Below are 12,982 nucleotides of genomic sequence, written 5' to 3' on the forward strand. Positions count from 1 at the left end.
ATACTTTATTAATTTGAGCCAAAGCCTGTCACTCATTCAATCAATCCTTATCATAATTCGTTTTTAATGCATCTAGAAGAATCTCAGGACTTTCATCTCATCGGGAATATCAAGGAATATCAATCGGGCATTAAGTATGCACACCTAAAATATGCGTAATAAAGGTCCTAAAACCCACATAGTGCCCACTGCGCATGTGTTCTCAAAGTTGCTGTTGCAGAAAGCAAGCAAATACCAGAAATAAGGCATTGGTGAGCTAACAACATAAACAAAATATCTATGTTCGATCATCTCGCTAAAATGACGTTTTCGCAAATGCCTTTCTCTTGACTTCGCGGGGAGTAAGTATTTAGCGTATTATTTGTTTTTGGTGTTTCCTTTAGCAAAAGTGTTACTTCAGTAGCCATCAGTCGCTGGCTAACGTTAGCTAGTTAGCCTAGCTGATCGCTAGCAGCACAAAGAAGTGTTCAATGCTTTGGTGCTATGACTCGAGGTATTTAACACTAGCTTGTTAGCATTCATCATTGGCTTGCTTCTTTATTAACCGGTTAACTTAGGCTACAGTTACACGAGAAGGTAGCAAGTTAAGTAACGTTACAGTAGAACTACAATTCCAGGGTTATATTATACATTTGAAAAAATATATACTTTTTGGCACGCAAATATTGTCAGTACAGTAGCTAGCTAGTGTTCATTTACATTTTGAATGGCCTATTGACTATCAGGCAATGCTGCTCAAAGATGACACCAGCTAGATAATATTTAAGAATTCTTTGTTCATAACTAGCGAGCTAGTTATATGCATGTCCTGGTATTCTAGATCAGAGAAGCCCTACATAGGCTACAACCACGTTGAATGACTAGTGTTATTGATATTTACGCAATGATGCAGTAACATTTCTGGTAGACTCAGTCATCTGACTGAATATATTTATTGTAACTAGTAGCTACATGTCCATAATTTTCAAGAACTGGTCAGCTGGATACACTAACCAGCTACAGTGTAAGACTTATCATGCTTGAGTCATTGGGACTTCTGAATTCTGTCACATTTAGCTTCGTTACAGAACTGAAAAGGGTTCTGGGTGACAAGGCACCATTACATCACACAAAGCTGTTCTGCATTGCTTATTATTGTAAACTATTGACACGCATACCTAAATGGTACCCTATTCCCTATATAGTGTACTTCTTTTGACCAGAGCCCTATAGAGTGGTGAGGAGTTTGTGTCCGGAAGGAATTCACCATTCATTTTCTGTATTCAGGGTTCACTCAAACATCCTTTTGAGTTTTGTTCTACTGTTGACAGTTACAGCTGATTTTGAGATTGTACATTGACTTGCTCCTTAAATATAAGTCATCTGACTTATTCTTTTCAGTCTGAATTGTTTAATCAAACCTTTCGTAGCTGGTTCCTTATATCAGGGCATAAAAACTACTATCTGTTTCCTGAATTAGCCTAGTGTGCATGTGCGCCCAGCTGGTACACATGCACACTACTGTTGGCCCAAGCTCGTTTTCCCTGGCTAAACTAGCTGGCTAACTGAATGCTAGTTTTCAAATACTGCACCCTCAATTGTGATTCTAACAACACAGCCATATATGTACAGTACCGTATCCTTTTTTTCAACTGACTATTGTAGTTATTGATTAAATCAGACTTTATTAATATAATGAGCTATCCAGAAATGTCATAAGGTAATTGGCACAGGAAAATATCAGCTCTACAGATCACAATGACTATAATGAATGGCTAAATTACTTCCGGACACTAACGATCTTTGGAGTGCCTCTTCCTCGTCACCACCCTATGGGCCTTGGTCAAAGTAGTACACTATATAGGGAATTGGGTGTAATTTGGGGTGCACACACAGAGATTGGTGAAGGCAGCTGGAGACTCTCTAGCCGGTAGCCATCATGCAGTCTGTCCTGCTGTGCCCTGAGAAAGGAGAACAGCCGTCTCCATCTTAAGCCCGCTGCTATCTCTGTCTAGCTGCAGGCAGCGTGTTTGCTGTTGAAGTCTGGGGTGCAAATGCCGGCTGATTACTGACTGCCATTTTAGAACGGTCACATAATGTACAGTAAATAAATAGCCTCATGGCTGAGTCATTTTACATGGTCAATGTGGTGTTTGACTGCTGATGTGTGTGTCTCTCAGCATGGTGAGGAGAGTGTTTCCCATGTTGCATTAGTGGAAGTGTGACATGCTGGCCTGTCTGCCAGCTTCATCAGGTGAACCTACCCCCCGATTTCTCTCCCACACGCAGATGAACACTGGACTTCAGCAATGTAAGTGTTTTTATTTTATATAATTGAGTACTATAATATCAGAGAAATCAGTTTCCTCTTCATATTTCTACATAATGAGTTGTATATCTGTTCCAGTCATTAGTTGAACGAATTAACTTTGGTTAGGCTAAAAAACATTGTTCCCTCCCTCTATCCTTATTCCCATCCTAGGGGATACTACACAGAAGATGAAATCTGCCAACTATCCAACCCCAGCAGAATTGGATGCCTTTGCTAAGAAAGTCGCCAACAATCCTCTGACCATAAAGATCTTCCCCAACAGTGTCAAAGTACCACAGAGGAAGCACATCCGCCGCACTGTGAACGGGTTGGACACATCCAGCTCCAGCCAGCGCCAGAGTTCTTACCCGTCTCAGGTCAGCAGTACCAGAGCGGGCCTCCTGGCTGTCCTCCGCACTTCGCCTGGAAAAGGCGTCCTCACAGACACGGACAGCAGCCGAGCCCATCTGCTTCCCAAACCATCCATGAACCTCCACAGCGGGCCATACGTTGCTCAGAGCACTTTAAACCTCCCCCAGCCTGTCCCCCACCTCCAGGGCATGTCTCAAACCCAGCCCCAGGCATTGGCACAGAAACAGGGCCATCCACAGCATGCTCTGCAGCACAACATGCCTCACCCCATGACTTCACAGCCACCGAATATGCCTCAAACTTTACAGCAACAGAACATGGCCCACACTCAAACTTTACAGCTGCAACAAAGCTTGTCCCAGCTGCAAACGGTACAGCAGAATGTCCAGCGGCAGCAGAGTTTGCCTCACACGCAGACTTTACAACAGCAGCAGCAGCAAAATCAGACTCGGCCACAAACCTTACAACAGCAGCAGCAACAACAGCAGCATATTCTTCGTCCTCCGACTCTGCAGCACCAGACTCTTCCCCACCAACAAGCTTTACTACAGCAGGCTCGGGCTCAAGGTCTCCGGCACCTGCCTGAGGTAGCTCAGGCCCAGCCTCCACCTAGTCTGCAACTTTCCCAGGGCCTGCAGCACCCCCACTGCCTGCCCCAGTCACAGCCTCTCCCCCAGGGCCTGCGACACCTGTCTGATGTGGCCCAGGCCCAGCCACCCAGTCTTCAACATTCCCAGGGCCTCCCCCCATCTCAGCCTCTCCCCCAGGCCTCCAGTGCTGGCCCTGGCTCCCCCTCTGCTTCCAATGCCCTGCAACCCCAGCCAGGCCCCCCCTATGGCCCCAGGAAGCTGCCAGATGCAGACGCCCCACCAAACGTAACCGTATCTACCTCCACCATCCCACTGTCCATGGCGGCCGGCCTGCACCACAACCGGCCGGGCACCGACCTGAGCAGCATCGTGCACCAGATCAACCAGTTCTGCCAGGCTCGGGCTGGACTAGGCGCCACCTCGGTGTGCGAGGGCCAGATCGCCAACCCCAGCCCCATCAGCCGTAACCTCCTCATTAATGCCAGTTCCAGGGTCAACACACCCCACAACTTTGGCCTCCTTCCCTCGTGCCTGCTGGGCCACACAGACAAAGCCCCTGGAGGGTCCCAGGGCCCTGCTGGTGCTAATGGCCTACAGCCCAACATGACTGTCATGAACCGGATGCCACCTACTTTCCACACTGACACGAAGCAGCAGTTACAGCAGCAGCAGTTACAGCAGCAGCAGTTACAGCAGCAGCAGTTACAGCAGCAGCAGTTACAGCAGCAGCAGTTACAGCAGCAGCAGTTACAGCAGCAGCAGTTACAGCAGCAGCAATTACAGCAGCAGCAATTACAGCAGGCTCACCAGCATCAACATCAGTTACAGCAGCTCCAACAGGTTCACCAGCAGCAGCAACAACATCATCAGTTACAGCAGCAACATCAGCTCCAACAGCAGCAAATCCAACAGCAGCGCTCCTGGAACCAGCACCAGCTGGCTCACATGCAGCATCTGCCTGATGGAGCCCAACCCTGCAAGAACCCCAGGAGGGAAGCCCCCTCTGGGCCTGGCTTCCCTGCCAAGACCCACAATTACCCCCAAAAGCTGCTGGCCCCGCAGCCACAATCTTTCCCCATTAAACACCCATCAGACAAGACAACCCCCTCGCCCACAGTCACCGGCCCAGCGGGCGGCACCATGCCAAGCTACACCAACGGGCGCTACTTGCAGCTTCCATGGGACAGCGTCCTACAAGCAGCCGAAAGTGACGGTCTAGGCCCACAGGATTTGTCCATGGCCTTCCAGGGGGGCCCGGAAGGGGCCTCCATAGACTGCAGCACACCAGGACCACAGTACCGACCTGGAGCCAGACCCGGGGTCCCAGACCTGGGTCAGACCAAGCTGATGCAGCAGAATGTGTCTGATTACCTGTCTGGGGATTTCCAGGCGTTCCAGCAGAACCCAGGCGCCATGGGGAAGATGCACAGGCCCCCCATGGGTAGAGCTCCAGCCCAGAGCCCAGAGCTAGGTAACAGTAGAAATATCCATGCTCACCACCCAGGCTATAGATAGATATCTATCTCTCTTCACCTCACCAGTCGTGTGTTATGGTTGGTGAATGATTACAAGGTTACAATCCGGTGTAAACATGTGAATATCTTGCAAGTGATCAATTGAATGTTCTCCCTAGTCGGTTGCTCCTGATCTCAGTGTTTTTTTTTAATGCGTCCTCAGCCCTTTAAAATGGTATCTGTTAAACCTTAGTGCCAGATGAAAGGTTTTATATTGTTATTCCGGTGATGAGGAATACTTACTCATACCACAACATGGACATCTGCTGATTGTAGTATTTTCTGGGATACGCTATTGTGATCTAGGACTAGTTAGAGAACATAGTAGGGCTACTTCCTTTCCACATAATAAGTGCCAGTTATGCCCAGGTTGTCATGGACCCAATGCCTAAGAGTATATTCTTACTTCAATCTCTCCCGATATACAGTAAGGTAATGCTACAGCCATGGTGTCCTGTCCTCTTGTGTATGGTAAGGCCTTAAGACGGAGTGCTTTTGAAGTCATTTTTAATTGTTTATTTTATCCCTACCGTGTGCTGTTACTTTAATTGTCTCTACTTGAATTTCACAGGTGACGTTTTCAGTATGAAGACTTAGAGAATCAAGATGTTATGTTAAACATTTACAAAAGGAACAAAAGCTCACCTCTAGAAAAACATTAAATGTCTTAGAATAATGTGAACCTTGATCTTGAAAGGGATTGTCTGTGTGCGCAAAGACCAAATTGACCAAATTGATCACTTGCAAGTACAACTGAACATACCAGAGGGTTAATGTTATTTGCTACTTTGTTTCACCATTATACACTACTGTAAACAATTCCTTGTGGATCTTTGCCTGTCTGTGGGGGTTTTGGTAAGCTGAGGGGTATCCTACGAAGCAGGTTTGAGGAGTTAAGAGGTAACTTTGGTCAACTTAGTTCAACTCAGGATAACCGGTCATACGAAAGTGGCTCACCTTTTAGCCAGGTAAATCTCTGGCAACAAATCCTTCAGAACTAACCTGCTCTGGGGAAGGCTAACTCCACGTACACTGAATGAAATGACTGAGCCACGAGTGGAGGACCAACAGAGTTAGATTTCCACCCTCTTGCAAAGATGGCGTCATGATCCCTTTCATTTGAGGAAGATTAGTGATTTAAATATTTAATACATTTTTCTTTGTCTTAAAGAGTAATGTTAAAATATATCACATGACATATTTGGTCATGACAATGGATTTCATACTTCACACCCAGTAGCACTTTTAATAACTTTAAAAAATGTTATCGATAGGAGTGGGGGGAAAAGGTCCTTGTGGTTGTTCATTGATTAACCACGCCAAGTTGGCATCAACGACAAGTAATAAAGTTGGTGCTTCTAAAAGCCCATTTCATTCCATAGTCTGGTATTTGAAAGATTTTATTTTTGATTTCACCACAAATGAAAATGTGGCCCTGACTCGCCCATGGATTGATGTTTCAGCCATGTGCGACATACATGTGCAGTTACTACCCTACCCTGCGGCTGAGCAATATCCACTGTCGTAGTATGAATAAGAGCTGGATTGTGATGCTCACAGAATCTGGCTAGCTTTAGAAAACCCTGAGTAGATCTAGCTTACTTCGTAGGATACGTCTGTTCTTCACTTGCTAGCCAAACCCTGATTGTATATTTTCTCTGTACTACCTAGAAAGAAGAACTGAGGTCCAGTTCTTTTAAATGCAGGTTACCTCATGCTAGTAGATGGGTCTAGCCATATAAATAGATTTACTTGTTATTCTAGTAATTGTATTTCTATGGGTCTAGCATGCTGCATTTTTCCTCAGTTTAGCTTGGGTGACGGCTTACTCTTGTGATGGCCCCACATTCCTCCTCCCTGATAACTCTTGAAAAAAAGCCTTAAAATGTTATATTAGTTAACCTCGACACCTTAAATGTTGTATAACTTACTACATACACCATGCTGGATTTCCTCAAACTGCATGGTGTAGAATCCTATATCAAATAGTTATGATACTAGCAATTGTTTCTGCATATGTTTTTATTTAAGGACACTTAAATTGCTAAGTAAAAATCCTCCTTTTAATGGATGAAAAGTATGAATAATATTTAGTAGAGTTTTTTTATAGGTGTGTGTGGCACTGGGCTGTAACTATGGTCTTCAGACTACATTTCTTTAGTTGTTTCTATGTGACAAATAGCCTTCAGTAATTTAGATCTTAGCTAATTTATTTCCTTGATCACTGCATTCTGAAGCCATAGGTTTTTCCTCATAGGTGCCATAGGTAAAGCATATCATCAGACACAAAACAATGCAAACCGACATCCCACAATTAGCTGCATTCAGTAAGAGATGGAAAGGTCATAAGTCATTTTATGTAGCCTTAAAGGTGCTACACATATGATTTTTGCATTGTCATTTCATAAAATGGCCATAATATATCTGCAGTAATAGTGGAATGATATCGTTTCATAGTATTACATACCTGCCCAATTAGCTGTGATATTTGTCTCCCGCCAGAGCAACATGTTGTTGAAATGGGAAAGCTGTTTTGACTTTGGCTGTGTTATTTAGTGGAAATCGGGTCAACCGGGCAATGTAAAAATCGCTCCGTAATTTCCTGGTTGCTAAAATTCCACACGGTTCCCTCAATTTCAGTTGTATGTGAGAAAACAAGCACTGAATAGTGTAGGGAATCATTGTACCATCTAAATCTCAGTGAAATATATTTTCAATAACAACAAATATATCGTTTTTACAGCTGTTACGAAGCTGGTGGACCAAAACCGAAACTAAAAGGCTCAAGAGCGAGTCTCCATGTTCTGGGGAAATGGGTTGCGGGAGAGGGTAGATTTTGTTTTGGAAGTAGCCTAATGCTTTTGCAATTCACCAAGCTTCCTGATAGAACTTGTCCCCTTTGTAGCACCTTTTAATCTTATGGATTGAGCTTTCTTCCCTGAGGGTGGTAGCTAGATTCTGTTGTTTGGCTCTTACTACTGTTGTGTGCCTGGCCCTTGAAGCTGCTAATGAATTCAAGTCTGAACACACAATGGTGTGTGTATGTGTGTGTGTGTATGTATAGTAATGATGTATGGGTTGTACTAGTGGAATAAAGGTTACTATTTATACTGTGTTGTCATGGATTTTAGAAATGTGAGATGGTAAATCTTTGCAGTGGAAATGGACCAACTGTTGCTACAGTGAACCAAGCAGTGTACCTGTCGTTCCATTTTAGCTGATTTGACCTGTTTTATGTTGTACAGCTCGAGAAAATCAGGTTTACAGTTACTATTTCATATGAAGTACCTCTACTGGACTTAATATGGAATGTGTGTCCGCGAGAGCGAGAAAGGGTGTGAAGCATAGCCTAGGTGCTTTTGCACACTACACAGTTGTGCACTTCTATCCATTGTTGGGGGCCCAAGCTTCTAACTGTAACTACTGATACTAGACAGAAGTCCGTTCTCACGTGCCACAATGTTTCCATACACTGTTAGGAGTCTGAATGATTGCTACTGAACCACTGACCAAAGTCACCAAGCTTTCCCCACCACCATGGCCCAAAGCCTAGATACAGGCTGTGTACAAAATGGCACTCTATTCGCTCTATAGTGTATGACTTGACCTAGGGTACTATTTAGAAAATAGGGGGCCATTTTGGACACAAACATTCTTTGGGCAGGTTGGATTGAATTAAGTTTAATGACTCATGCTATTTTAAGGTGGTGACAAAAGTTGTCTACTGCCCTCTAGACAGTTGTAAGAACAGCATGTGGGACTGTGATGACTAAATTGTGCTTGTGAGTTTCTGCTCCACATAAGTGGAAATGTGACATAAATGGCAGTGGTTGGGGAAGCTCATGTTTCTCTACTTTGTAGAATTGTGTTATTCCAGTTTGCCTATCCTTCAGAAACTATGCCTTGCACAAACATTCTCCCCTAACCAAAATAAAGTTTGCATTTGCAAAACCGATTCTGTTTATTTTATTTGTAACAGCAAGGCTTGATACGTATTGAATTCTCAAAGGATATACAAACAATGAGTCATTCTAAACATGTACAGTGCATTCAGAAAGTACTCAGACCTTGTCTTTTTCCACATTTTATTATGTTACAGCCTTATTCTAAAATGTATTACTTGTACCCACCCTCAATCTACACACAATATCCCATAATGACAAAGTAAAAACAAACTATCACATTTACATAAGTATTCAGATGCTTTACTCAGTGCTTTGTTGAAGCACCTTTGGCAGCGATTACAGCTTCAAGTCTTTTTGGGTGTGATGCTACAAGCTTGGCACACCTGTATTTTAGGGAGATTCTCCCATTCTTCTCTGCAGATCCTCTCAAGCTCTGTCCAGTTGGATGGGGAGTATCACTGCACAGCTATTTTCAGGTCTCTCCAGAGATGTTAGATCGGGTTCAAGTCCGGGCTCTGGCTGGGCCACTCGGACTTTAAGAGACTTGTCCCAAAGCCACTCCTGCATTGTCTTGGCTGTGTGCGTAGGGATGATGTTGGCCTGTTGAAATGTGAACCATCGCCCCATTCTGAGGGCCTGAGCAGGATTTCATCAAGGATCTAGGTCTGTCCTGTTGCTTCGTTCATTTTTCCCTCGATCCTGATTAGTCTCCCAGGCCCTGCTGCTGAAAAACATCCCGACAGCATGATGCTGCCAACACCATGCTTCACCATAGGGATGGTGCCAGGTTTCCTCCAGACTTGAGGCTTGGCATTCAGGCCAATGAGTTCAAACTTGGTTTCATCAGACAAGAGAATCTTGTTTCTCATGTTCAAGATATAAAGTCAACAGACTACGAGGAACAAACTGATTACAAACCAAAAACATAACAAAGAAGGTCACTGGCCTGAAAACCATCAAGTTAGTTCTTTATTTATTTTTAATTGATACTTGGAATACTTTAAAAAAGTGAGCCTATACAACACTCTGCCTCCGCAGCAAGAGCGACATTGTTGATATATACAGAGAAAAGAGTTGTCCTGAGAATTGAGCCCTGTGGTACCCCCAAGTGGCAGTAATAAAGCCTCTCTTGAAAAAGCCAAACCTTGACCCAGAAAATATAAAAAACTATCGGCCTATATCAAATCTTCCATTCCTCTCAAAGATTTTAGAGAAGGCTGTTGCGCAGCAACTCACTGCCTTCCTGAAGACAAACAATGTATACGAAATGCTTCAGTCTGGTTTTAGACCCCATCATAGCACTGAGACGGCACTTGTGAAGGTGGTAAATGACATTTTGATGGCATCGGACCGAGGCTCTGCATCTGTCCTCGTGCTCCTAGACCTTAGTGCTGCTTTTGATACCATCGATCACCACATTCTTTTGGAGAGATTGGAAACCCAAATTGGTCTACACGGACATGTTCTGGCCTGGTTTAGGTCTTATCTGTCGGAAAGATATCAGTTTGTCTCTGTGAATGGTTTGTCCTCTGACAAATCAACTGTACATTTCGAAGGTTCTGTTTTAGGACCACTATTGTTTTCACTATATATTTTACCTCTTGGGGATGTTATTCGAAAACATAATGTAAACTTTCACTGCTATGGGATGACTGTACATTTCAATGAAACACGGTGAGCACCAAAATCCCTCGCTAGAAGCATGTGTTTCAGACATAAGGAATGGATGGCTGCAAACTTTCTACTATTAAACTCGACAAAACAGAGATGCTTGTTCTAGGTCCCAAGAAACAAAGAGATCTTCTGTTGAATCTGACAATTAATCTTAATGGTTGTACAGTCGTCTCAAATAAAACTGTGAAGGACCTCGCGTTACTCTGGACCCTGATCTCTCTTTTGAAGAACATATCAAGACCATTTCGAGGACAGCTTTTTCCATCTACGTAACATTGCAAAAATCAGAAACTTTCTGTCCAAAAATGATGCAGAAAAATTAATCCATGCTTTTGTCACTTCTAGGTTAGACTACTGCAATGCTTTTTCCGGCTACGGATAAAGCACTAAATAAACTTCAGTTAGTGCTAAATACGGCTGCTAGAATCCTGACTAGAACCAAAAAATTTGATCATATTTCCAGTGCTAGCCTCTGACACTGGCTTCCTGTCAAAGCAAGGGCTGATTTCAAGGTTTTACTGCTAACCTACAAAGCATTACATGGGCTTGCTCCTACCTACCTCTCTGATTTGGTCCTGCCGTACATACCTTGCACAGGTCACAAGACGCAGGCCTCTGAGAATTTCTAAGCAAACAGCTGGAGGCAGGGCTTTCTCCTATAGAGCTCCATTTTATGGAACGGTCTGCCTACCCATGTCAGAGACGCAAACTCGGTCTCAACCTTTAAAAGACTCATCTCTTCAGTGGGTCATATGATTGAGTGTAGTCTGGCCCAGGAGTGGGAAGGTGAACGGAAAGGCTCTGGAGCAACTTGAACCGCCCTTGCTGTCTCTGCCTGGCCGGTTCCCCTTTTTCCACTGGGATTCTCTGCCTCTAACCCTGTTACGGGGGCTGAGTCACTGGCTTGCTGGGGCTCTCTCGTGCCGTCCCTGGGGGTGCGTCACCTGGGTGGGTTGATTCACTGTTGTGGTCGGCCTGTCTGGAACCGTGTCGGAGATCTTTGTGGGCTATACTCGGCCTTGTCTCAGGATGGTAAGTTGGTGGTTGTAGATTTCCCTCTAGTGGTGTGGGGGCTGTGCTTTGGCAAAGTGGGTGGGGTTATATCCTTCCTGTTTGGCCCTGTCCGGGGTGTCCTCGGATGGGGCCACAGTGTCTCCTGACCCCTCCTGTCTCAGCCTCCAGTATTTATGCTGCAGTAGTTTATGTGTCGGGGGCTAGGGTCAGTTTGTTTATCTGGAGTACTTCTCCTGTCCTATTCGGTGTCCTGTGTAAATCTAAGTTCTCTCCTTCTCTCCTTCTTTCTCTCTCTCGGAGGACCTGAGCCCTAGAACCATGCCCCAGGACTACCTGACATGATGACTCCTTGCTGTCCCCAGTCCACCTGGCCATGCTGCTGCTCCAGTTTCAACTGGCCTGGGCCCTAGGACCATGTCCCAGGACTACCTGACATGAGGACTCCTTGCTGTCCCCAGTCCACCTGGCCATGCTCCTGCTCCAGTTTCAACTGTTCTGCCTTACTATTATTCAACCATGCTGGTCATTTATGAACATTTGAACATCTTGGCCACGTTCTGTTATAATCTCCACCCGGCACAGCCAGAAGAGGACTGGCCACCCCACATATGCTTCTAATTCTCTCTTTCTTTCTCTCTCTCGGAGGACCTGAGCCCTAGGACCGTGCCCCAGGACTACCTGACATGATGGCTCCTTGCTGTCCCCAGTCCACCTGACTGTGCTGCTGCTCCAGTTTCAACTGTTCTGCCTTATTATTATTTGACCATGCTGGTCATTTATGAACATTTGAACATCTTGGTCATTTTCTGTTATAATCTCTACCCGGCACAGCCAGAAGAGGACTGGCCACCCCACATAGCCCGGTTCCTCTCTAGGTTTCTTCCTAGGTTTTGGCCTTTCTAGGGAGTTTTTCCTAGCCACCGTGCTTTTACACCTGCATTGTTTGCTGTTTGGGGTTTTAGGCTGGGTTTCTGTACAGCACTTTGAGATATCAGCTGATGTACGAAGGGCTATATAAATAAATTTGATTTGATTTGATTTGATTTGATTTGCCAGAGGTCCGGACAACAGGCCCTCCAATTTGACACACTGAACTCTATCTGAGAAGTAGTTGGTGAGGCAGTCATTTGAAAAACCAAGGCTGTTGAGTCTGCCGATAAGAATATGGTGATTGACAGAGTCGAAAGCCTTGGCCAGGTCGATGAAGACGGCGGCATAGTACTGTCTTTTATCGATGGCGGTTATGATATCATTTAGTACCTTGAGCTTGGCTGAGGTGCACCCGTGACCAGCTCGGAAACCGGATTGCACAGCTGAGAAGGTATGGTGAGATTTGAAATGGTCAGTAATCTGTTTAACTTGGCTTTCAAATCATTTAGAAAGGCAGGGCAGGATGGATATAGGTCTGTAACAGTTTGGGTCTAGATTGTCACCCCCTTTGAAATGTGCGCCGCCCTATGGGACTCCAATCGCTGCCGGTTGTGATACTGCCTGGAATTGAACCAGGGTCTGTAGTAATGCCTCTAGCACTGAGATGCAGTGCCATAGACCGTTGTGCCACTTGGGAGCCCGGGTCTGAATATTATGTAATGTGATTTTATTTTTAATAAAATGTGGAAACAG

At 44.9% G+C, this 12,982-nt stretch overlaps 1 protein-coding gene across 2 annotated transcripts; it reads left to right on the forward strand.

The window, feature by feature from the left end:
- The first annotated feature begins 96 nt into the window (after positions 1–96).
- Positions 97–8,719, forward strand: LOC124004722 (protein FAM222B-like). Of its 2 annotated transcripts, none has more exons than XM_046313445.1 (3): positions 97–341; positions 2,160–2,290; positions 2,462–8,719. In XM_046313445.1, the coding sequence occupies exons 2-3, from the start codon at positions 2,206–2,208 to the stop codon at positions 4,765–4,767; spliced, it is 2,391 nt and encodes a 796-aa protein (XP_046169401.1). In that variant the 5' UTR covers positions 97–341; positions 2,160–2,205; the 3' UTR covers positions 4,768–8,719. The 2 variants fall into 2 exon arrangements, with proteins under 2 accessions (XP_046169401.1, XP_046169400.1); XM_046313444.1 differs by having other exon boundaries at positions 123–251.
- Positions 8,720–12,982: the final 4,263 nt, after the last annotated feature.

This window comes from Oncorhynchus gorbuscha, linkage group LG19, assembly GCF_021184085.1.
Source record: "Oncorhynchus gorbuscha isolate QuinsamMale2020 ecotype Even-year linkage group LG19, OgorEven_v1.0, whole genome shotgun sequence".
Lineage (NCBI taxonomy): Eukaryota > Metazoa > Chordata > Actinopteri > Salmoniformes > Salmonidae > Oncorhynchus > Oncorhynchus gorbuscha.

Excerpts from the sequence above, each read along its gene's own strand:
- LOC124004722 (XM_046313445.1), top strand. The coding sequence starts at position 2,206 with ATGCTGGCCTGTCTGCCAGCTTCATCAGGTGAACCTACCCCCCGATTT. Across the intron at positions 2,291-2,461 it reads GAACACTGGACTTCAGCAAT|GGGATACTACACAGAAGATG; the intron begins GTAAGTGTTTTT and ends TTCCCATCCTAG.